The sequence below is a fragment of the Anser anser genome, assembly GCF_964211835.1.
Source record: "Anser anser genome assembly, chromosome: 3".
In the NCBI taxonomy this organism is placed as follows: Eukaryota; Metazoa; Chordata; class Aves; order Anseriformes; family Anatidae; genus Anser; species Anser anser.
In genome coordinates, this window is record NC_139722.1 from 79,262,398 (window position 1) to 79,286,424 (window position 24,027).

Consider the following 24,027-nt stretch of genomic DNA (forward strand, 5'->3'; position numbering starts at 1 on the left):
CAATGTGCGCCCTTTTCTTCTTGCCCTGTCACTGGGTGCAACTGAGAAGAGCCTGGCACCATCTTCTGTACTGTCCGCCTCAGGTACCTATACACACTGATTTGGTCCCCCCGAGACTTCTCTTCACCCCAGCTCTCCCAGCCTCTCTCCGTATGACCTGAAAAAGTGACTCCACTATTACAAAGAAAACTACTTTTGACTGGATGATGCCCTCTAAAGGAGTCAATAACAACATTAAGCCCAAAAGAGGCACAATTAGCCAACATCTATTTCATAGGGCATCATATCATATGCCTGCTGAAGCTGAACCAGTTTGAGATGCCCTTATCAACTGGCCACAGTTTCCTTTCTCACAGTGGCAAGGCTGCGTGCCAGCTGCTCAAACAACAATGCAGCAACCAACAGCAACTAGGAGGGCCGGACGCCTTCAGCTGAGCGCCGACCGAGCGCTCCTCACACACGGCAGAAGCTGTTCACACAGGCTGGTGTCCACGGCAAAAGTTTGCTGAGCAGATGTCTGAACAGGACAGAAAGCAGCGACAGGAAAAGTACGTTATTAGTCAACTGAAAACTGCTCTGGAATTCTTTCGTGTGCTACATCACTTTGTCTTTCCCACAGTGCACAGCTGCAGAGAACTTTAATATATGAGGATTTCTGCCTCAAACTGAGTAGAGACCAAGTTTTTGATCTACAGCAATTTAAAGTCCACATTATCATATCAGTCAGGTTATTCTATTACAAGTTTTTAGTTCAATTTCACTAGTAACTTCAGGACAGTTCTAGATACCTATCTGCTGCTTTCTGAATGATGGAAGCACACAGATAACAGACCCTGGCACACCAAAAGGTCAGCAAGTCACAGGAAGAGTATGCCCAACAGAGAAGCCTCCATCCTCTGACACTTCACCAAGAATTTTGGGCTACCAACAAAGTGATGTGAATTGACAATACAAGCTCTTCCTGTAAATAGATTTTAAATATATTTATATAAAAAGAAAAACAACCATCAAGAACAACAACAACAGAAAGTAAATATATTAAAAAAAAATCAAACCTTCAGCTGGTCCATTGCATCTTAAAACCTCATACAGTCATCTGACAATCATATCACCAGTTCCTCCACCCTATTACATCCAAAACAGAAACAGGCTTCCTGAACTCCCTCAGTGCATTTACCTTTGTATTCTTTTCAACATGACACCTGGTTTTGCTGCAACAAGGCAAGGCAGTTTCACACACAGTGCACTGGGGCCTCACAGCACCATCTCCTCAAAATACTAAGTAATCTGTAGAGTTCAGAAGGTCTTCATTCATGGTCGAACCATGTGCTCCAAGCTGGTCTAACACTAAATTAACGCGTAAAATTAATCCTTGGGTGGAAAATTGTCTTTTTTTTTGTAAGGCCTCATTAATTACCCTACAGGTATGGCGTTTGTGTATGCGTTAGGGCTCTGTGCATACAACACATATATCCCTGCCCTACATTCACACACAATGACCATATAGACAGGCAGGCACTCACATTCCTACCCAATTCCTATTTATAACATTATGCACGAACAAAAATACTCTTGAGTAATTTCAAGTTAAATACCAAAGAACAAGAAAGTCTTCAAGTGCAAGCAGCTGTTACGTGCATGAAAGCATTGCTCTATTTTTGACAGACGCTGTTCTGGAACAGCGAGTGAATTAGCTTTCAACCTGACGCTTATGACTGCAACTTACCAACCAGCTCTGGCACAAGCCTGCACTGAAAATGTGCTTGATCAGCTTTGGCTAACCAATAATCTCTGGAAACAGTTTACAAGGACTTAAAGAGCACCAAATGACTTTTGAAAAAGGCCACAAAGATCAGCACTTGTACTTCTTATACCCTTCAGAAGGAGGAAGCCGTGAGAGTGAAAGACAAAAAGGATATCATAAATAATGCTTACTGCATTTAGTAGTGGCTGGGAAGTCAAACAACCCCACTGCTCTGTTCACTAAAAATACTGCTTTCGTTCTTCGATTTCATTACTGCAGCATGAAAAAAACATGCCAATGACTAAAAAACTTAGATTGATATATTCAAAGTAAATTTATTCAAAAAAAAATTACTTGCAGAGTCCTTAGATTGTCCACAGTCATTCTCTTACTGTACAACAATAAAATACAATGGCACAACAGAAAGGGACCCCACCAGCATCCCACTGAAGAACTAACTAACCAACCCAGTCAGACAATCCAAAAATCAGTTTTGAATCAAAAAATAAAATCTGGCTTTGTAGTAGAGCTCTCCAAGTGGCCTAAGGAAAATTGATTTATCTAGTTTCTGGGTGAACAAGAAGCTGATTGCTCTATACAGCTTATCTATTTCCCCTTATTAAACAAGTTCCTTTCTAATGCAGCAGAAAAGCCTTCCTCTAAGCTGTAAGGTTAACTGTAGCTTAATTGGCAGACACAAGTACGTACACACATACATACTGACACTCAGCAGAGGGCAACAAGTAGCAAATTCCAATAGCAACTAGCCTGTTTAAACCAAAAGCTGTCAGAGATTAACTGCAAAACACCGCAATTTAATCACAAACCTCATGAATGCAGGTAACCACCACGAAAGAGAATAATATGCTGTTGATTTATTTGCAGGAAACAGCTGCCAAACTATTCAGAAATTAAGCGTGAGCTAGAAAATGGAAAAACATCTCCCAGACACGCAGTCAAGGTCACAGACGCAACTGACCAAGAAGTTTGAGGAGAGCTGCACTCGGACGGCCCCGCGACTTGGCAGGACACCGCTTTCAAAGAATTCCAGCCCCAGAGGCCGCTGGCAAGGGAAGGGAGCTCTTCCTCTCAAGCTGCAGAGCTGCGATGCAGAGCACTACATTTTGGGGTGGAACTGCTGCACTGAGCCCCTCGTGGCTAGGACGGGCAGCATGGTACATGAAAGCAGCAACACCGTCAGAAAACCAGTGATGCCACTGAGAGGAACAAATGCCGTGCACAGAAAGCACTGATGTGCACAAACCTCAAGGCTACAGGTGCTCTGAAACAGCAACACCTCGAAATCTAACTGCAGCCGCACGGCCCCAGGCAGCTGCTGATGGGAGCCAAGTGCTCACAGCACAGGGGATGCCAGCCCAGCTCCGTCCCGAAACAGGGAAACCAGGACCTTCCTTGGTGCTAATAAAACTCCGGGATAAAGGAGAGGGGCAAGCGCTGAGCACAAGGAACCCAACTAGCAGGCTGGCTGGCTTTGGAGCTTTGTGAGTGTGTTTGTGTGTGGCAGAGATGCGGGGGGATCACGTGGAGAAAATACTTTCCCTTGTGCAGGTTCCATGGGGTAGTCCAGCAAAGCTTCTGCATAAAACTGTCACAGGGAAGATGCCCGGAGGACAGAACAACACGTTTCTGCTGGCAAAAACAGCCTCACACTGACCATGGGAGAACAAAGAGAAGAAAGCTTAAGAAAGAAAAAAAATTACACAGCAAGCAAAGATTTCTTAACTGTTATTCAAATTTTCACAGGCGAATTTTGGGATAATCAGTCCCTAAGTGTTAAACTAAGGCTGTAGTTTGGCAAATCCTTTAAGCTGGCATAAATTTTGCATTGCTGCTGAAAGAAAGTCTCACCATCTGCCAGTCCCCTGTGCCAGCACAAACATCCGAACAGTGAACCAGGAGCACTTCTTTTGCCAGTTTACTTTTTCAGATGGATCGGTTCCCCAAACCAGTTCACGGGATGGCCATGTAAATACTTGTACTGGCAAAGAAGTGTGCCTACTTCTCCGGCAGCACCAGCCTGAAGTATTCACTGGGCTACAGCCTAAGTCATGTCGGTACTGAAACGCTGGTAGGAGTCACAGGCAGCGCTCCCCACCCTCAGACACATTATATTTGTGCCACACTTTACAGTTATAATCACCGAAGAGAAGGGTGGGAACTTCCCAGAACCTCAGAAATGCCCATCTTTTAGTTTTCACTGGCCATAAACAAGCATCTTTTCTGGATACTCTGCTTCTCAATCAGAAGGTCATCGGTATTTAGAAATAACAGGCTTCTTCTGATCGTTTGCTCATTTCGGGCCCCAAAACACTCGTACATGACTGGAAAATGAAACCGTACTCAGCTCAGAGCTCTACCCCAACAGGAATGTAAAATCTGTGGGCTGCCCTGAGTATCCATGAGTCACCGCACAATCCTTTGCTGAAGAGCACACACGTCTAGAAGAAAATGCCATTGCCAACAAAAACACCACCAGGAAAAATCCTTAAGCGTAACTATCTGTAATACTCTATCTGGTTCGAGCAATTCAAGCAAATACTGAGAGACTGAGAGAGATCTAGCCGCTCTTTCCTGCAACTCAGGGACAAATTCTAGCCCAGGCAAGCACGCACGATGAACTAGTTAGATCAGCAAGTTGTATTGCTCTTGCATTGAATTTATTTCTGGGTACAGAGCGATCTCTACAAATGAACATGCCACAGGCAAACAGAGGGGAAGCTCCTCTGCTTCACAGCTGCTCCTCAGGCTTAACCCCAGCTGCAGCTCTGGGCTTCCTCGGGGCTCATGCAGGCAGCATCCCCGTGCCCATCTCTGTCCTCGCTCCACGTTGTCAGCACTTTTTGGTACCAGCATGGTTGCCGAGTCCTCAGTCTCCACTTCTTCGTCCGTCGCCTTACTACTGCACAGACACCCACTGGGATATTCTGCAGAACAAGATCGAGTGGAAAGAACATCCAGAAGTCTTGCTCGGGTTACCTGTACACTGTTCTAAACAGCACCTGCAAAACTCAGAGCTGTGTCTTCTTGTGCCTGCCCCTGTTCAGTGCTTCACCAGCTGCTGGCAGCTTCAGCCGTACCAGCTGATTACCTCTTCCCAGTTAAACTTTAACATCCTTGGCAACATTAAGCCAGCATGTCTGTAGGAAAGCTGCTACACAAGTGTCCAGAGCAGAGAACCTCTTCTCTACGGTTTCTAGAAGAGCTAACTGCTGGATGCTAGAAATCCGCTCACTGTTAGAGGATTATTTTCTAAAGGAGCATTACTAACTCTGAAAGAAGCTAATTTAACAGGACACAGTCAGACTAGTCCAAATCCACAGCACTCTGGGTCTTCAGGAAACTCCAGGACATACTAGTATGCAGCATCACGTTGAGAATTGATCAGTACCCAGGAAATAACAAGCAGCAGTTGAAGTAGTTACAATTGGGTGAGTTTATTTTGAGATCAGAGGTAGGGAGAGAATAAGAGAGAAGCATTTGGGTAATTCAATAATTTCAAGTAAAAGCACGGATGCAGGTCTGCATCACATGCAGCCTATACAGCAACTTTTTAAGCCACCGGTGGTCGAGAAGCAGTGGCTGCCACTGGCCTACTGGTAGAGACAGGAGAACATTAAAATCAAGCCGTCTGAGTTGCAGGTCTGAGTTGCAGCTCTTCTGCTTGGTTACAAAGGGGTGGGAATGACACAAAGCCTCAAGGAATGTAACAGGGACTGTCAAACCATCTGTGTGCTCTCCTCTCAATAAAAGGCACAGGGTAGGGTTAGGAGACGTGGTGCTGGGGGGAGCTGAAGCACAGACAGTTGATGGATCAGATGCCTGTTTATGTGGTGATTATTGGGTCCCTGTATGCGGCTACGATCTCCCAATATTACTGCAGCACCAGTAAAGGAAGCAAGCTTCTGATTTATAAAAGGCTTGAAGTTTTAGATAATCAGCAGAGTTCACATGAGAGGAGGCAAACACGTAACAAAAAAACATACAATCATGAAGCTTCGCCCCTCCGCAGCCTCTGCTTGGGACGGAGGAAAAACCTCACCTGGGAGGGATTCAGGAGTAGTTCACTCCCAGACTTTGGTGAGCAGGTTTATACCTCCAGTGGCTATCTAGGACAGGACAGGCAGGAAACAGAAATATGCGCACGTATGAGTGTGATAACTGATAAGAGAAAGGAAAGAGAGAGTTAACATTTTGGGAGAAGATGGAAGAAGTAAAACCAGTAATAACAGGAAGCGGGAGAAAGACAGTACAGCTCACGTATGCTGCTTCGTGCCATGTGCTGCTAGGAGAAAAAAAAAAAGCCACACAATCTGGAAAGAAAGAGAATAGCAGAACAAAAGCAAGGAATGTAGTAAATCAGGCCTTCTGAGATGAGTAAATAGTTAGCCATTGTGTTATACCTGCAACTGCACTGTATACTCATGCCAAAAGTAGTTTATACCTATTGCTATGCAGATACCTTTCAGCCTGGAGAGTAATCTGCTGATGGTCCGGTCTAGGCTGAACCACATCCCTCGAAGCAGACCAATTTCAGGTAGCCTAGTTAAGTCTAGAGAAAATCCCTAACAAGATGTTTTTAAATGTAAAATCTCAGATTTCTCACACTTAATCTTTCTTGGTGTCCTTTACCTTAAAGACTACCACTGGAGAACGTGGATCAGTTTAAAATAAAATAAATTTCATTGAAACAAGTAGCTTTTCCCCACACAGATGGTTTTACAGGCTAAGAGTGGAGGGTGTGTACTAAGACCCACTTCTTTTCCCCTTTCATAAACAACATATCTAGAATCAGTATAAGCAATGGCAAGTTCAAGGCCCTAACGCTCACAGGTACCGAAGTCGAGCTATAGCTAAAGGTGAAATTATAACCTACGTATCATCTCTTCCATTTTATCCACAGATATTTTTCCACCACTGTCAAAAACAACCCATGATCAACAGCGTCATTAAAGCCTTTGGCCAGCAATCCATCCATTCCCGTGAAAGTACCCAGCTGCCAGTTGAGGCTCGGAGAACAGAACTCTTTACAGGTTTATTTCGTTAACAAAAATGCTTTTGGATGCTCAGTCCAGAAAGAGGTTGGGAATTTCAGCGCACTGTGGAGTGGATGTATTTATGATCCATTCCTTCTGATAGGATATGCTTGTTTACACAGCTTAAACTAGACCTGGTAAAGGCTGAAGATTCACTCCTGTGACTCCTAGGACATAATGTCAACCCTTGCACAACATCCAAAAACGAAGCTAGTTTTCCAAGACACTGCAGTGAACACAACAAAAGTATTTCAAAAAGCAGGCTGCAAGTGGTCTTTTTTTTTTTGTTTTTGCTTGTTTTACATACAAAGGCCTAATAAAATAATAACAAAAAAAATAATTTACACTTAACAAACAGCACATCCCCAATCGCATGAGGCACCCAACCGCAGAGGGCTTGCACCGTGCTGCCCCCAAGCCCCTTCTGCCCTAACCCTCCACCTTCGGAGACAGCGGGGGGGCCCCAGGGGCTGGATTTCTTCTGCTGGTTCTGGTGCTCGTGAATTACCAGTCTCACCAGTGACACTGCCAACTGGCTTATTTAGTGCCCTCAGTGAAACTGTACGCTAAGCTCTCCACGCACCAGCTAAGCGAACTACAGGGTTATTGCAACATATGCTTGCAGGAGTAGTAAATTATTAGGTAGAGCTTACTCGGTGCGTGCGACGTTTCTATCTGGTTTGGTCCTATCACTTGAAGTAACACCAGTAAGAATGAAGATTACACGTGGAGCATTCCTTTAAAAAAAATGTTGCTGTGAGTGGCAAAATCCGACATACCCATAAAGATTTAGAAAAGGGCTGTACTTGACTAAATGAACTGAGCGGCTCACCACGCAAAGTGCACCAACAGAAAAGGTCCAGAGTAACCTGTTGTGGCTATTACAGCATCTCCACTGCATACTCCTCTGTACTGCTAAGAATAACACCCACGTACGCTGCAACTCCTGGAGGAATGCGATCAAACCAAGATTCAGAAAAAGCAGGAGCAAGAAGCGAAGACAAAAAATGACTTCAGGTAACCCGCAGGTGTCTCCACGTTCACTCCTCTTCCTCCAGTCCCCTACAGAGGGCCAGGAGCTCTGAAGGGACACGTGGAAGAAGTTTGGGCTGACAGACTGCTGCCCCCTGCCACAGCCCTTGGCCTGAACGTACAGTGACAGCAAGGGCAGAGGGAAGGTACAGCAGAAGGAGAGAAGGTGAAGGCTATCACATTGCTGTTGTCCCTGCAGACCTGATGAATCAACACTGACAAACCCAGTAGTATGCTACAAGCTCCAACTTTGCTGGGAGAAGATCAAGGGAACACGAGAAGACAAAGTGATGCATTTCTGTACCACTGAGCAAAGGACTGCACCTGTTCTGATCCCTGAAATACATGGGAATTTCAGCAGTGACCGAAAGCCAAGCAGCGCTAAACAACCTTTGTTACTTTACCGTTGCTCCAGAAAAACGTAGAGCTATCTGTACGAAGGGACTCATCCCCATCCACAGGCATTCTTTGACAATTAGCAAAAGTATCAGTCACCACTTAGAAAGGCAAGATGCAGCAGCTCAGGAATCACGCGCGTGATCCGGCATTACAATGCCAAAAGTCCTTTTCTAAAGCCCTGGCACGTATCACTTACAGAAGCATACCGCTGCAGATAGAAACACAAGCAGTATTCCTCTTTCCTGCATAAAACTGAAACCCAGTAAAGCCACAGGTATTTTTAGAGCCCAAGTTTCAAGCGCCGGGGCCTTAAAGAGATTTAGAGCTGTCTGTAAGATAAGTTGGCTTAAAAAAAAATCCAACCTAACGGGGATATGGGGGAAATCCAGACCACGTCCCTGCTGAGAGTTATAGCATGGTACCGGTTCAACCAGAGGTACACAAAGACCTCATTTCAAAAAAAAACCCAAAAAACACAAGAAAAAGGAAATTCCCACCCACTTTTCCGCATCGGAGGAGCTGGGATTTAGCGCACCCAACACAAACCCAGGGCTGTTCCTTCTCTCCTCCCTGCCAGGCTCCCCAGCAGCTGAGGTCCTGCAGCTGCAGCAACAACAGCCTGTCTGTGGCCGGGCGGCCCCGGCGCTGCGATGGTGCTCAGCAGCTCACTGCCTCCCTTATACTGCACCGGGGGTAGCAGCGAACTGTGCAGGGCTACCCCCCCCCCCCCCCCCAAGCCCTTCTTTAAAAGTGAAAAGCTACTGATGAATATTCATTGCTGGGCCTTTACCAAGGGGTGTGAATTTCATTTTCAGGGCTCGGGGAGAATTGCAAATTAGCCTGACACAATGGGCGAGCTTGACTGGCTTCTCCGGCCTCAAGACACGGCTACAGAGAGGAAAAAAAAAATCAGATTTTGGCAGGAAAAAATAAAATGAAATGAAAAGCGTGCTAAGACCTTTCTAAAACCCAGCCCAGCTCCAGCACCGGCTGGGCCCCGTTTTCGGGACCCAATGCGTGCGCTGCTTTCGATTTTGTTTTCTTTTTCCCTTTTACACCCCCCCTGTTTTAGGGGGAAGGCCCGGCGGGCCCCCCGGGCCCCCCCGCGCCCCACTCACTTTCGTCCTGCCGTTGATGCGGTAGTTGCCCAGCTTGCCGCTGCAGTGGCGGATCAGATCGTCCATGCTGTTCATCAGCAGGCGGATGGTCTGGCAGCCCGGCTCCTTGCCCTCCACCCAGGTGATCTTGTCGCCGCGGATGTCCTTGGACGAGTCGCTCTTCTGGCTGACGAGCTGCCCGTCGGTGAAGCGGCCGGTGTGGTGCAGGGCCCGCACCTCCTGGGCCACCAGCCCGCCCAGCTCCTTGCCCAGGAAGTCGTCCACCACGCAGATGCCGTGCTTGTTCATGCAGGGCACGATGTACTCCAGCGCCAGCCGCTGCGGCACCAGCGACTTGGTCTGCCCGTTGGGGCGCAGCGCGGCCCCGCCGGGCCCCGCCTGCACGCCGCCCGGGTACAGGTTCGACTTGTCCCGGTACAGCAGCACCGCCTCCCCGGACGGCACCGGCGACGGGGCCGCCGCCTCCGTCTCCCCGCCGCCGGCAGCGGCAGCGGCAGCGGCGACGCGGTTGTGGCTCAGCGGGGCGGCCTCGCCGGGGGCCTCCGGGGCCGCCGCCACCGCCCCCCCCGGGCGGCCGCCGCCCCCCGCCGCCGCCGCCCCGGCGCTGTGTGCTCGGTGCGGCGGGGGGAGCCCTGCGCGGGCCTCGGCAGCGCCCCCTGCTGCGGCCGCCGCCGCCGCCGCCGTGCCTCCGCCGCGGCAGATGAGCTTGTGCTTCTTCCAGTCCTGGCGCTGGTGCTCCTTGCTGCAGTAGAAGGAGCTGCGGCAGCGCCCGCAGCGCAGCAGGTTCTCCATCTTCCCGCACAGCTCGCAGTACTGCCGGTCCCGCTCGCTGCTGCTGCTGCTGCTGCTCCCGCTGCTCCCGCTGCTGCTGCTCCCACCGCCGCCGCCCTGCCCGGCCCCGCCGCCGCTGTCATTCGCCATGGCGCTGCTCGGCCGCCGAGGGGTTATGTAAGGAGGCGGGCCCCCGGCCGGCCGCGCTGGGAGGCAGCGCTCACTGCATCATGGCCGCCCGGCGCCGCCGCGGCCCCCGCCGGCCCGCGGCCTCCTCCGGGGCGGCCGAGGCGCGGGGCTGCCGCGGGGGCCCCCCGGCGCCCTGCCTCCTCCTCCTCCTCCTCCTCCTCCCTCCCGTGCGCCGCGATCGCCGCTAGCGCCGCCTCATCGCCGGCCGGGCGGGTGCCGCGGTGCGGTGCGGGGGGCGCCGCTCGCTGCCCGCCGCCCGCTCGCTGCCCGCTGCGGCCGCCGCCGCCGCCGCCTCCTCCTCCGCCCGCCGCGCCTCCGCCGCTGTGTCGGGGCGAGGAGGAGGCGCCACACTCGCGGCCCGCTCCGCACGTACGCCACTTCCAGCCCCACAGCGCCGCCGGCGCGTCAGGCGGGCGGGGCCGCAGCGACCGGGCGGGCGGAGCCGAGCCGAGCCGCGCCGGGCCGGGCAGGGCCGCGTAGGCCGCCCCGAGCCGCTCCGGGGGGCGCCCGGCTCGGCCGTGCACCGGGCGGCCACCCGAGGACGGGCAGCGGGGCCGGGCTGACGGGGGACGGTGCGGGTTTTGTCGCTCCTCTGTGCCCCGGAATACCCCTGCCGGGTAAATAACGTGACTTCTGTTCGACCTGACCAGGCCGGGGGCAGGCGGCTTAAATAAACGCCGAGAGCAGGAAGAAGGAGCTGGCGATGTGGCCGCTGAAACCTCAGGGAGTGAGGAGCTAGGGCCGCGATGAACGCGACAAAGCCCCTGACGGGAAAAAGGAAATGGGTTTGGCAGAGCAGCCGGGAACCTCCAGAGGGTGAATGGGGAGAATGGCGAGTGCAGAAGCCACCAAATGAAAGGTCTTAATGCAGTCACATCAGTTATCAGAAGCCACGAAAGGACTTCTAAGATGACGTACAGGCTCTGATCGATCCAGCTGAACCATAGCTGGTAGCAGGCATCAAGTAAATGCAGCATATTCTGTAATTTCCTGCCCAGCCCGGGGTGACAGTGTTTTACCCAGCACCTCACAGTCTCCCACAACGATTCCTCCTGGGCAGCCGGGGTTCCCTTGGCCACCCCTCTGAGAGCCAGTTCGCGAGCAGGCCAGAATTGTTCCTTCCATGGGTTTGCCTGGGCTGGGCTGGCTGGTGAGAGGCAGCAGCCCTCAGCTGGTACGCACCGCTTCTGGTCAGAAATCCATCCTAAAATCCAAAACGTGTCAAAGAAATGAGTCAATATCTAGATTTGGAGGGAGAAAGGTGAAATTAGTACTCCGGTTGGTAACCCAAGATGAGTATTTCACTCCTCACAGGCTGTTGTGAGGCCTAAGACTGTAATATAGTCTGGTAAGATGGCTACACTTATGCTATCGAAATGGATCATTCTCCCCATCTGTCTATAGAGAACTAGATTTAAAATTAACTGACATATTAGTAGGACTTAGAGGAATGTTAGGCACTGCATGTGCTATGTGAAGGATGTCAAAGGAGAAACAAAGTGTGCCAAGGCTACAAATGCCTGTGGTACATACACAGAAAAAGGGAAGGAAAAACAGGGTGAATTATGAGGAAGGCAAAAGGAGGGACTGAGAGGACAAGGTCATGTCATGTCCATGAAATCTCCTGAATGTGATCAGCAAGTGCCAAGGCTGATTTTTTTTTTTTTTTAAATGAAGAGCTGAAAGAACTGGAAAAGCTGGGAACTGAAAACAGAGTCACAGGTTAGTAATTTCTTTGTTCATGGCTCTTAAAGGAAGGAAAGTATAATGGTAGAGGCAGAAGGAAATGATTTAAAAAGATGTTTTAAGTCCAGAGCATAAAGGGGACAGATTTTTAATCTAGGCTTAATGGGAGTTGTTCTTTGACTATAGCAATATGAGGTACGTCAGAAATACTAGGCATTCCTCTAGCGTGCTTTAAGCTGAGATTAATACAGCTAAATTCTTTGGACTTAGAGCATTGTTAAACCAGGCTAAACGAGAAAAGAGTCGAGCCTGTTATTTTCAAAAACTTCAGAAATGCAAACAATGCCAGGGGGAAACCGAAGAGTTAAAGACCTTTTGCATTTGTTGTGTACTCCTTCAGCAAACATAATGGAGATGAAAGTCACAGGCTCAGAACTCAGTAGTCCAACCATGAAACAAATAAGGACCAAGGCACGAATATGGTGTCTGGCTAAAACCAAATGATAGTTATTAATTCGTGGGCTAATTTGGCTTCAAAACTCCTTTGTTCTTTCCCTCTTTCCCACATGTCTTTTGGGATGCAATTAAAGGTTTTGGTCTTAATTTTTACGGTTACTAACGTGCTGAACTACTTCGAGTTGTCTTGATGTACTACTGTGTTCCCAGCATGGTCAACAGAAAAAAACAAGATCAACAAAATCCATCTTCAAATACACAAAACATTTGCCATATTTTATGCTTATAGCGCATCACCAGGGGCACAAAACAATTCCATAGAGGTTGTGCTCCAGTGACAAAACTGAAGAAAAGAGCGGTGGTAGGGAAATTCTGAAAACAATGACTATTTATACCACAATTGTGTCTACAACGTGCTAGAAATGTTTTCCAAGCATATAAAGACTCTATTCATTGCCAGAGAGCTTGTTCCTTAAAAGACAGCATAAGGGCAAAGCATGACAGAAAGGAACATACAGTATACAAAGCAAAATGACCAACACGAAGGTTGCCAAAACGGAGGGGGAGGGTACTGCCTCCTCTCTTGCCTGTGAGTTACTCTCCACTGGCTCCCCAGCTTGGCATTTCCAAGAGAGCTAATTTCTTCTGTGTGCCAGTGGAGGCTGGAAAAGAGCTTGAAGGGTGACTAGGCAGTGATGAGACACAATCGATTCGCAGAGAATGCAGATAAAAAGTTTCTAAAGTTGTACCAGTCATGAGGCGGAGGATGTGGGATAAACTTAATGCAAGGTCAGAGGGTTTTGTTTTTTTCTTTTTTATCACCACTTAGATACAGATCTGATGTGTTTATTAGAAATACCTAAAAAAAAAAATAGGTTGGTCAATGAATAACTTTCCTGTTTTCGTTAAGTAGTAATAATAGCTGCATTTATCTATCCTTACATGTGCTTTATATAGTTCAAGTGCTGCAGTGGTATGGTTGTACAAGCAACCAAAAAGAATCTTTGAAGCCCAGGGGAAGGGAAGAATGCAGGACAGCAAGACTACAGGTGTTAAATTCACAGAACAAAATCAGCTTAGAAATAAAGTTAAATACATCCCATTTTCAGATAGCTTTGCCATGACAGTGTCACAGTTCGTATTTAGGACTGGTGGGCCTGTAGCGTTTGCTCTGTCCCCCCCAGACCACTCCACTGTGTTCTTCAGCCTGGCTGCCCTTGTTCCACGTAAGCCATTATTCATTGATCTCGACAGTGGCATTTTTCAAGCTAGCTTTCATACTAGCAAGTGAACTGTAGCAGGTTTGCAGCTTTTCCAAATAAAACCAGAGAACTGTTTGTCTCAGTTGGATTCTCTGTTAAGCTCACTTCCTTTCTAATCAGGACAAACTGTACAAAGTACATCCACGAGGCTATGCAGGTGCTCCTCTGCTGAATGCACACTCTTTTTCCGAGGCCCTCAAAGGGTTAGCGTGGTTTATTCACCTCTCAAATATTGCCCCCGCTTCTGCAGAGCCGGGAAGGGTTCATGCAGTCGTGTTGGTGCGGAGCACATAGGGTGCTGCCTGGCTCTGACCCCTGCAGAAGAGCACACCTGGTTTCCTTCTGTGACAGCTGGGACACTTCAAGGCGCTCTGTGGCCAGCCCAAGCTCTGATACACCGAGGGCTCGATGCTCTGCTCTTGCAGGTACCGTCCCCTACACGCAGAGTACCAGGTGCTCCTGCACTGTCCTGCACCAAACGCACTCTGCTCAGCACCGTGTAAGGTGGCACACGGCCCTTGGGACAACGCAGGGTCGGGCTCGCAGCCCTGGGAATAATCCCCAGTCCTCTGGGCCACGTTGCACCCTGCCTTTTGCTTGTTGACACCATCGCAGAGTCTCCCTAAAAGTTTTTGCTGAAATTAACGAAATAATTTGGTTGTTTATCACTGAATATCATAATGTTGTAATGTTGAAAGGAAAAAAAACCTTTCATTATAATCTGAGATTATAAGGGTTGGGCTAAATTATAAGGAGAAGTATTCTCAATTACTTTGTGTAAACTTGAAGTGTTTAATACTGCGGGATTCCTCCAGGCTCTTCAACCGAAATTGTTTTTGCTGTCCCTGAATCTGTCTGAAATGATATGCATTTGCTTCTCAGGGAATGTAGCCTGTTTTATTACACCAAAAATACAGTTGGGGTTGATCAAGAGAGATTTATGCAGATTAAAATGTTAGACTGCTTTAATAATTGTATTCATATTTAAAGAAAAGCGAGTTACAGTAGTGAGTTACAGTATAAGACAATGTTCTTTTCTTTCTTTCTTTTTCTTCCGAAGATGCTGCTACGAGACATCTATTTCTGTAAAGCTACGGCAATGCAGCAGGGCTTAGAAAAAGCTCAAGACTGACTTATTCCATTCTTGTCTTCATTTTAAAATTTGTACCATGAGAAGTTCAAAAGCTTTTTCCACATTGTTTGTGAGGTTTCTCCAGAGGGAGTATTTCTGGCTCTGGTTAGAAAAGAACTCCCTGTCTCCCTAAAGATTGACAATTATGTACATTTTTGGCCTCTAACTTAAGCAAGCCAGCAGGCCCTCGGGGTGCTTAAAGCCCTGTTATGGACAGAAAGTTACTTTTAAAGAACATTTTTTAAACGCTATTTGAAATCTAGGCTCTGATACAGCGATAAGCAGTTTTGAAAACAGAATTCTTGTAGGTCATGTTTATCTTAACTGCTCCACAAGTTGTTCTCAATTTTGACACAGGCACATCTCCTAGCTTCGGAACAAGGGACTCGGAGGTAAAGAAAGTCTCTTTGGTGTTTCAGAGGGCCACAGCCATTACATGACCTTTTTACTGTGCATCTGATATGTGCTTCCTGGCCCTGTGTCATCACGGCTCAGCATCGTGACATGCTGAAAGATCATCACGGTGGAAACAATGCAGAGCAGCATTCGGATGGTGTGGCGGCCTGCCCTGGTTATTTTGTGTGTGTACCTGATTTATTGCACATCATATTTTCTCTTTCCTCCTCTTCCAGCTGCCAGGCACGTAGTTCTCTCTTCTGCCAGTGCCTTGCCTTGTACTTGGAAAAGGGAACAGGGACGCCCTGGGGCGTGGGCAAGAAGGGCAGTTCGCTTTGTGCACCTGGGGAGACCCAGAGAGCCTCAGCTCATGGGTTACAATATAACCTGCTATTACAGTCTCCATGTTTTTCTCCAGATTGCCTAGAAACTATTATCCAGAGCACAACAGAGGAGCTCAAGAACTGTCCCTGGAGCCACAAAGATGTGTTTTATTAAAGGACTGGACATTTTATCTCTGGGTGGAGATGCAGTTTCTTTTCCCTTTCTCCAGCTGGCCAGCACAATTTTTGATATCCTCCAAGTCTTTTTCTTGTGAAGGCAGTTGTACTAGCGAGAGAGATTCCAAGAAAAAGCTTAGGACACTTGCTGCTGTGAGAGGAGAAACCTGCCTCGGCAATTTAAGAGAGGAAGGAAAAGACAATAGTGAGGGAGTTTTTGAACTGATAACACCGACTATTGAGGTGTTATTCCTCAACAGACTTTGGGTTCTGATTTTTTTTTTTGGATGAGGCAATTTCTTGAGAAGAATGGGGGTAAGCTTCATTTTTATTTGTTTTCTAAGTGAACAATGGTGTCCTCCCTCCCCCTTTTCTTGAACAATGGGAATATGATATAACAGTTGATGTTTTGTTAGAACTATCAAGCTTGCACATCTGTCCTGAAGAGCTCACCTTTGCCAGGGCTGCCTACATACGTGTTCACGTGCATAAGCATTGTGAGCCTGAACCCGAAAGAGTCATCCCAATTTAGGTGAATTCAGCACAGCTCAAGACTTTGTTCTCCTGCACTCCCTGTTTCCCCTTGTCCCAGGACTGCCTGGGACCTCTCTGATGCATTGTCAGGATGTCCTATTGCTCTCCTACATTGCCCTCCTCGCTGTCCCCCCTATCCCAAGGGCTTTCTGATGCCTTTTCTTGCTTTCCACCCTTTCTAAAGACACAGGCTTTTATTCCTTGCCATTCTGTTTTCTGTCAGTGCTCCTCCTGTGCCCTCCTGCAACATTTTCTTTAGTCTGGGCAAGTTTAAGTCATGGTGTTGAGTTGCTGCCCACCAAAAGAGGCTGCTTCCAGCAGCATCTTCCTTCACCCTGCCTTACTTTAGCACCACGCTCGTCTAGCCCTTTGGTGAGTCAGTTGAAAGAGAATAGTTTTCTGTTGGATTAACAAGTTGGATCGGCTTACCGTGTGGTTTGATGTGGTGCAAGAGAGGGTGTGGACCAGCAGGGCCAGGAGTCAGGGAGGGAAAAGCAGGACCACCCAAGTCAGAACAGTAAGCTGACTCAGTCGTGTCATGAAACTTCACCCTTATTTACTTCGTATTATATAACTTGACCCATTTCTACTCCGTCTGTAACAGAGGGAAGTCTTCCCAAGTGACCTGTTAAAATTGTATGGAGAGAATCAGCAGGTCCAAAGTGCGGGATATTGTGATATACCAGGACACGGTAATGGCTGCCATCAGCCAATTCGTCTGTCTGAGAATGTGGGGAGAGGTGCTTTGTGCTTTTGGCTCCGTGAACAGCATGCCAAGGACTTTTACAGGTTATTTTACAGGTTATTTTTCAGATTTTAGCAGTTGAAAGGTTCTGTCTGTTGATTAAAATAGTTCTTAAGATTTTAGAACTGAGCAAATACGGTATTAAAAATTGTGATCCTGATAAATGCTCAGTATGTTGGTGCTTCTACATCTCCTTGTCTCCTGTGCTAACAAGCACGACCCTCTGTGCAAATACTCCAAGTCCAATATCAAAGTAGGAAATTTCAACTTGTTTTAAAGTACTTCCTGAGCAACTTAACTTATACCAAGAACAGATATTTACTAAAATGGGAGTGCAATAGATGTGTAGTAATTTAAATTCATATATTACTATGAAAATTTGTTGCTTTCCCCCTGCACGATCTAAATTGACACTATTCATTTCATCTCTGTCAATGGCCATGGTGCTGTTAGTGACTAGTAAAACATAACGTTGATTTCGTGTGCATTTATACAAAGTGGTACCTAAATACCAGGTCCCGGAACATTAAACTTAACAGGAGTTCCTGCAAACACGCAGCTGAATATGAATTATTAACATCTTTGGTTTTCTCTTGGAGCAGTAGTATGTGTTACAGAGCTGTAATTAGGGCTGGGTTGCGTCTGAGTCTTCCTATCAGGCTGCATTGTTTTGTCACTGCTAGAAGTATTACCCCTGAACCTGTTCCTTGCTCACCCAGCTAGCTAATTAGTGACCTGGAGATAAGGTGGCAGTTATTGGTAGTAGAAGAAATGGCCTTTCGTTTTTATGCAGAAGCAAAAAGCAGGTCAGCAAGCGATTTGCACATTCTTCATCCACCCACAGCGCAATGGAAGACGATAATGCTTATCTTTCCGGGGGGCAGGTTTCACTTTTTTCCTTACTGTTTTATTAGGCCTACGTTTTCTCCCCGGCATTATTCTTTCTTTTGGTTGTTGTTGGGTTGGTTGATGTTTTATATGTTTGTTTTGCTTTGTTTTTAATTTCAAGCTATGTCCAGTGCTAGGGCCTCGTTTAGAAGTTTTCGTTAAAACAGATTCCTGGGAGAGTTCCTCAGATTACAGTTTCCTCACTCTGGGATATAGATGGAGATTCGATTGGAGGGAATAGGCAGAGAATAGATAGCGACTGTCCTCACCTATTTACCAAATTGTAAGCATTGTCAAAATTTGGGTGGGAGGCAAAGCTCCTCCCTTGTGCAAACAGAGCCTCCAATAAAAGCCATGTGCTGTGGGCAGGAGTAGTTAAGGGCTTTCATTTTAGTTGTTTTTTTTTTTTTTTCTAAACAAACAGCAACTTATCAATGTGGGAGGCCAAACGTGGCCAGCTCATATACACACAAAGGCTCATGTGTCTGCGGATATGCCTGCTCTGCACATCCAGCCTGCTCCTTACCTTATTTTAGTTAGGGTGACCATTTCTCCCCTATTTTAAGAAATATTCTTCATTTCATATGTCACGAGTAAAAGAAACGCTGAATCATATCTCTGTAGAGCAACATTTTGCACTGCATTTTCTTTTTAATTGAACCTTATATTTGATTTAAAAATATTGGCCTCGAGAGACTGAATCTTTTTCAGAAAAAGCTACAGCATGAAGCTAAAAATTCTCGCTCTATATTATCTTAAGACAGCACTGAATCACAGACCTAGAATAAAAATTAATTGCGAATGTGGGCTCGTGTTAGAGGGTCTGATTTTGCATTTGTGATCCAGATATGGAAGAGGCACGTAAGGAAGAAAACGTCTTTGAAGGTTCATAAATGCCAATGCATAACTCTGAATGCTTGCCTCATGCACCGAATATTTCGCTGCAGAGGTCTAGTGAACGCTCCATGCAGGGCAAAGCTGTGAAGCAAGGTAGCAAACTAGTTTCCCTTGGTCAGCTGTCAGCACAGCCAGACGGGAGCCCTTCCAGAACGACCTCTGGAAACACTCATCTAGCCTCATCAGCGGTCTATAAATAGAGGAGGTTTTCATCCCCAAGGAGGTTCTGCAACGCCGTGCCGCGGCTCAGCGCTGCGCTCCCATGGAGGCAGCAGAAGGGGTGTTACAGAGCCATGTGGTGGAACCGGCGCCGGGCCCTCTTCGTGTCAAAGATGAGGTCTGCTGGCAGGTGGGGAGGAGAATTGGGATAGAAGGCTCTTCCCAAAAGCCTCCCAAAAAGGGAGAAATTCACTTAGGTCCTACACAGAAACTGCTGCCTGCAGAGTGACAAATCCAGCCACCGTGACCTTCAGGGGAAGTGACAAAGACACCTGAGAAAGGGAACTAGAAGTAGCTTCCCTTTCTGAAATGTTTCATTTCTCGTGAAACAATACTTTATGTTAGAGCATTTAAGGCAGAAGGAGCAACTTGGAAAGATGAAAAGGTGGGAGCTGGAAATACATTTCCAGAGCAGCAACTTAAAATAGCTGCACCCCTATGTGAGCCTTCCTGGTACTGAAGGCAATTTTACACCATGGGCATAGGTAGGGCAAGACTGGCTTGCCCCGTGCAGGGGGAGTTCAGAACCAGCAGTTCCTCTCCTCCCGTACGGATCCAGCAGTCAAGAAGCGCTCCTGAAGAGGAGAAGACATCTTTCCCTATCCAGAATGAACAGAGAAGTGCTTTCACTGGGATGAATGAAAATAGCAATAAATGCTGTAAGAATTATGTAGCATTCCCTACTGTGTTAATTACCACATAGATTTTTTTTAATTGCTCATGGACTGTCACGTGTGAGATAATACACCAACAGGGTAACCACAAATGTAACTCTAGAGTAAGTTCTAAGAGCAAAACACTTAGAGCTTTGTGTCTAAAACATATGTAAATATCAAAAGCTACCGGCTGACTGCTACAGAACCAAGGGGAAAAAAAAAAAAAAAAGGTCCTACCCATTTTCATCAACATAGGTCTCTTTACTGAGACTGCAGATTAAAAAGTGTTGTCTTACAAAAGTTAGTTACACTATGTCTTACAAAATTTATCTACAGTTTCAATGGGGACAAAAATTTGTTGGGGTCAAGCTTCATGTAGTATTTGCAAAAGAAGTAACTTTAAAATTGTGATTGAAAAATAAAATTTGAGTCCGACTTCTGATACCTCAGCATCACCGAAATATCAGTATCTCCGTTATGCATCTGAAAGAGGAATACTCTATTATCTGTTAGATTATTTGGAGGGAAAATCTGAAAATATAGGACAAAATGCCATATTTTGGAACCAACATAGCTAATTTGGGAGACAATGTTCTGGCTACAGAAGAATGAAAAATGAAAAATCATTTGCCTGCTCACAGACTGCATATTGAGCAAAGTGGGCTGTAGGTAAGTTAGTATTTGAGCCCAAAAACCTTTGATCTACAATCTTTAAACCTTTTTTCTTCCTGCCAGCAGAGTTTCAGCATTAAAAGAGATCTTTATTTTGTTGTTATGAAATGGTAATGTAGGAGCACTGAGCCATTGCCCTGCAAGATTGTCATCCTTCTGCCTTCCTCAAAGTGTCATCCAGGTACAGTTTCTGTACAGGCATGGGAGATGTGCTGTCTGTGTCAGAACTGTACTTCTCTCAGTGCGCTAAGGTTTGATGGTAGAGTTTTGAGATCAGAACAATCTGATCTTACATGTGCTGGAGTGTATGATATGTACTAATTAAATGGTAAATTGCAAAGGAAAAAAAAAAACAACTGATCACAGAAAACTTGGTCATGTTTGTGGCTTTTAAATACACCATGACAAAACATAAAAAGCGGAAAGGGATTTCATGCAGCAGTGTGCATGAGCTCCAAACCCATTCCCTATGCTTTCTGATTCCAGCGAGCAAAATGACCCTATCCTGGTTACCTGAAACTAGGCTGATTTTTCTGGGAACACATGGCAGGCCTACACCTTAACAAAAGTCTGGATTATGTGTACTGAGGGATTTGGGAGAGCCCACGCTCTTGTGGGAGGAGGTGTCTAGGACACAGCCTTAGAGTCCTGGTTTTCTGCCTTTCTCAAGATGTGTGGTTCCTTGTCTGCTGTGATCTCAGATGCCAGAGTGGGAAGAGTTTATGTAAACAAACCTGCTTACATGCACAGAAGAGTAGTCACCCTGAAGCTGGTGTAATCCCTCCGAGCAGCTTCACAGAAACCTTAAGGCTGTACTTTTTAAGTGGTGCACATGTAGCTGCGATGTGTACCGTGCGTGGTTTTCAGACTATTTTGTTACCCTTTTGCTGAGTGCTGCAACGCGCTGCTCAGAAGTTTGTCTGGCTGCACACTCTGTCGTCGGGAGAGTGCCTGAGAAGGAAGGGAGCGGCCAGGACTTGCTTCCAAGTGGTTTATTGACTATTAAACTCTTATAGCCAGATAAAAGCAACAGCAAATAACCTGATACGTGTGTTACAGCAGTGCACCGTCTCACCGTCTCCCTCCCTGCATCGTATTTCCTATCTAGGTCACCGTGCAGCATGAGGCTGTTGGTTCACCAGATAATGTTTCCTCACGGCGACCCAGACGCAGCCACGACAGGCACATTTTCGGTCTGTTTATGCAAACCGCCAGTGTCCTGAGCCTGTTCCTGGCACGTATTTCACCTTCTTCCTTGCTGGTTCAGTGCCTGGTACAGCTTGCCCAGCCTTACGGATGGAGTTGGCTACACTGACATCTAAACAGCTCTGGAGATCGAGCCATCTTTGCCTGTCAAACAGAAATTCCATCACTGTCCTGCAACTGCCGTGTAATTAAATCTTCTCCTGCTAAGCATACTCTGGTTTAACGAGTTTAATGAGTCATGGTGGCAAAGGGAAAGGAGAGTCCCCAAAAACAAGAATGGGCACAAACACCCCCTTGATAATCATCTTATTTAGAGAGAATAAGGTTCTTGCCTTTCCAAAGAAGCGAACACCAGATTCCCTCAGATCCCTCATCAGAGTGCCTCACACTGCTGTGCACCAGGGTACCTGGAGAAAGTGATTCTGCACGTCTGAATTTCATAAGCTGTTGTAGCGTAGATGCTCGCAAGGAAGCGGTTTGGTTTGAGCGTGTGGCATACTGGTTTGCGAGTGCTTGAGAAGGAAGGAAGAGGTGAGAACTTGCCAATTCAGATGTTTGCTCTCATTAACTCAAACCCAAACCAGTCTGTACCACAGGACACTACTACGTGAGTGAGGAGAGGATTTCTCCTTTCCATTGCCAACGCCCAGCAGTCAACATCCCAGCATTTAAAGCAGCATCGAAACGACTCCTTCCTAGCTGCCAGAAACCAGGTGCATGAAAATGGCTGATGCGAGGATGTCGCTCAGCAGCACCACTCTCTCGCCCTTGCTGAGGCAGAAGAGTGCACACTGTGCATCGCTAGGACCACCTGCACCCTGCCCTGCCAAATTTTGTTCCAGCAGGGAGGGACCGTGCCCCTGGCAGTGTGCAGTGGGCGGTGTGGCATTGCCCCCAGCAATGGAGGCAATGAGCACAGGTGCGCTCTGGCATTCACCCCTCCAACTGCAGCTGGAAGAAGACGGGTCTCCGGCCTGGCCATGGCCATGCGGCCAGGTGCAGGCTATGGCAGCCCAGGCAGGGCTTTCCGTAGGGCTGTTCCCCCTCTTCCTTTGCGATGCTGCCCCAGGAGGTGCTGCAGCTGCCCCAGCAGCCAGCCTGCTCCTCCTGCGGCTGCCCTGTGTCTCTGAGGCATCTCCAAGGGCCAAGCACTGCGTCCTCCATGCTGAGCCAGCTGGTGTCCTGTGCTTGTATTGGTGCTCAGCACCAATACGGGCTCTGCCATCCCCCAGAAGGGACGAGGACCGGCCTCTGCTGCAGCTCCTCTGCTTACCTTGTCCTTTCACCTTAAGCTCTTCACTTCTCTGGGTCCCGTTGCAAATGACGAATTAAACCCTTAATACCGCTGAGCAGGGATGCAGGGTTAAATCAGATGAAAGATTGGAGCACCTGAGCAGGATTTATGCTGAATTATGGGTCCTGAGTCTACAGCCGGGGTCCCAAATGCCCCCCAGCAGGTAGCCACACCACTGGTGGTGCCAAGCCATACATGGCACCAAGTCAGCACAAACTGCTCACATCTCGTTCGAGAACCAGCCGTTCTCTCGCTGCACACCTCACTTGGTGGGCATCCAAACCCATCGCCAGGAGAAAGTGGCACGTGAAGTGCTTTGCAGAGCCCTGCAAACCTGCGACCTGCAGAAAGCAGTGGGATTCATACACAGCCTGCTCCTCCGGACACAGCTGGCTGCTTGCTTCTCCCCTTTTCAGTCCTATGGGTGTTTTTTTGAGGTAGTCATGAAATCAGGTGCTCGAGGTGCTGGCTGAAAAGAGGGGCCTGTGCGAGCAGGAAGCACGGTTCGTACATGAGAAGGTCTGGTGTACAGCGCCTTCAGTTTGCACATCCCAGGAAAAATGAAAAAACAGTAAATAAAACTGTGCTTGTTTTGGCTCGGGTGCCTGGAGATTGTGATGAGCTAGTAGGATTTAGTGTAATTCACTTATTTCTCTTTTATGAGCTGTGAAGTTCAGGCTGATTTTCTCTAACTCATGACTTTCTCATTCTTCAGAGGCCTGAGCCCTGATCCCTTTTTAAGCCTTGACATCCACGCTATTTTTAGTCTGGCAGACTATTTTCGGACAGCATCTACAAGACTTGGTCTTTTTTCTGGCTAGCTCCACAAGCCAAACTGTGTTAAGCTCTCCTCGTCTCATACCTTGGTTGCTGCAGCATCCTTCCTCTGGCTGTGAGAGGCACGCACGTGCCTCTTCCTTGACATTTTCTCACCGGGCTGCTCTTTCCCCTGACACCCTTATCTCAGGAGGAGAAGCTCTCAGCCCGCGTATGTTGTGATGAACGTATGCAAGCAGGTTGACTTTTAGCACGCCCAGAGCAGGCCGGGTGGTTTTGCTGCCCTGCAGGTTGCTGCAGGAAGGAGCACGGCCCTCGGGGCTCCGTGTGAAGGAGCCGTGGGCTATTGAATTGCTGACGGGGGGGGGGCTGTTTGTCACCAGCACCACCTTTCCCTGTC

General features: G+C 47.6%; 2 protein-coding genes across 4 annotated transcripts in view; one reads left to right on the forward strand and one right to left on the reverse strand.

Annotated features, from left to right (window-relative positions):
* The window catches only part of EGLN1 (egl-9 family hypoxia inducible factor 1), a 34,068-nt gene extending 23,623 nt beyond the window's left edge, over nucleotides 1–10,445 (reverse strand). Inside the window, exon 1 of the mRNA XM_083831090.1 lies at nucleotides 9,348–10,445. Coding sequence (XP_083687216.1) covers nucleotides 9,348–10,268 — 921 coding nt within the window. The 5' untranslated portion in view covers nucleotides 10,269–10,445. The remainder of the gene's footprint in view (nucleotides 1–9,347) is intronic.
* A 360-nt stretch (nucleotides 10,446–10,805) lies between these two features.
* TSNAX (translin associated factor X) overlaps nucleotides 10,806–24,027 on the forward strand; it is a 49,538-nt gene continuing 36,316 nt past the window's right edge. For 2 of the 3 annotated variants that reach the window (XM_083831097.1, XM_083831095.1), the window contains exon 1: nucleotides 10,806–12,029. The gene's annotated coding sequence lies outside the window, so the exon portion shown is untranslated. The remainder of the gene's footprint in view (nucleotides 12,030–24,027) is intronic. The other variant, XM_083831101.1, reaches the window with a different exon arrangement.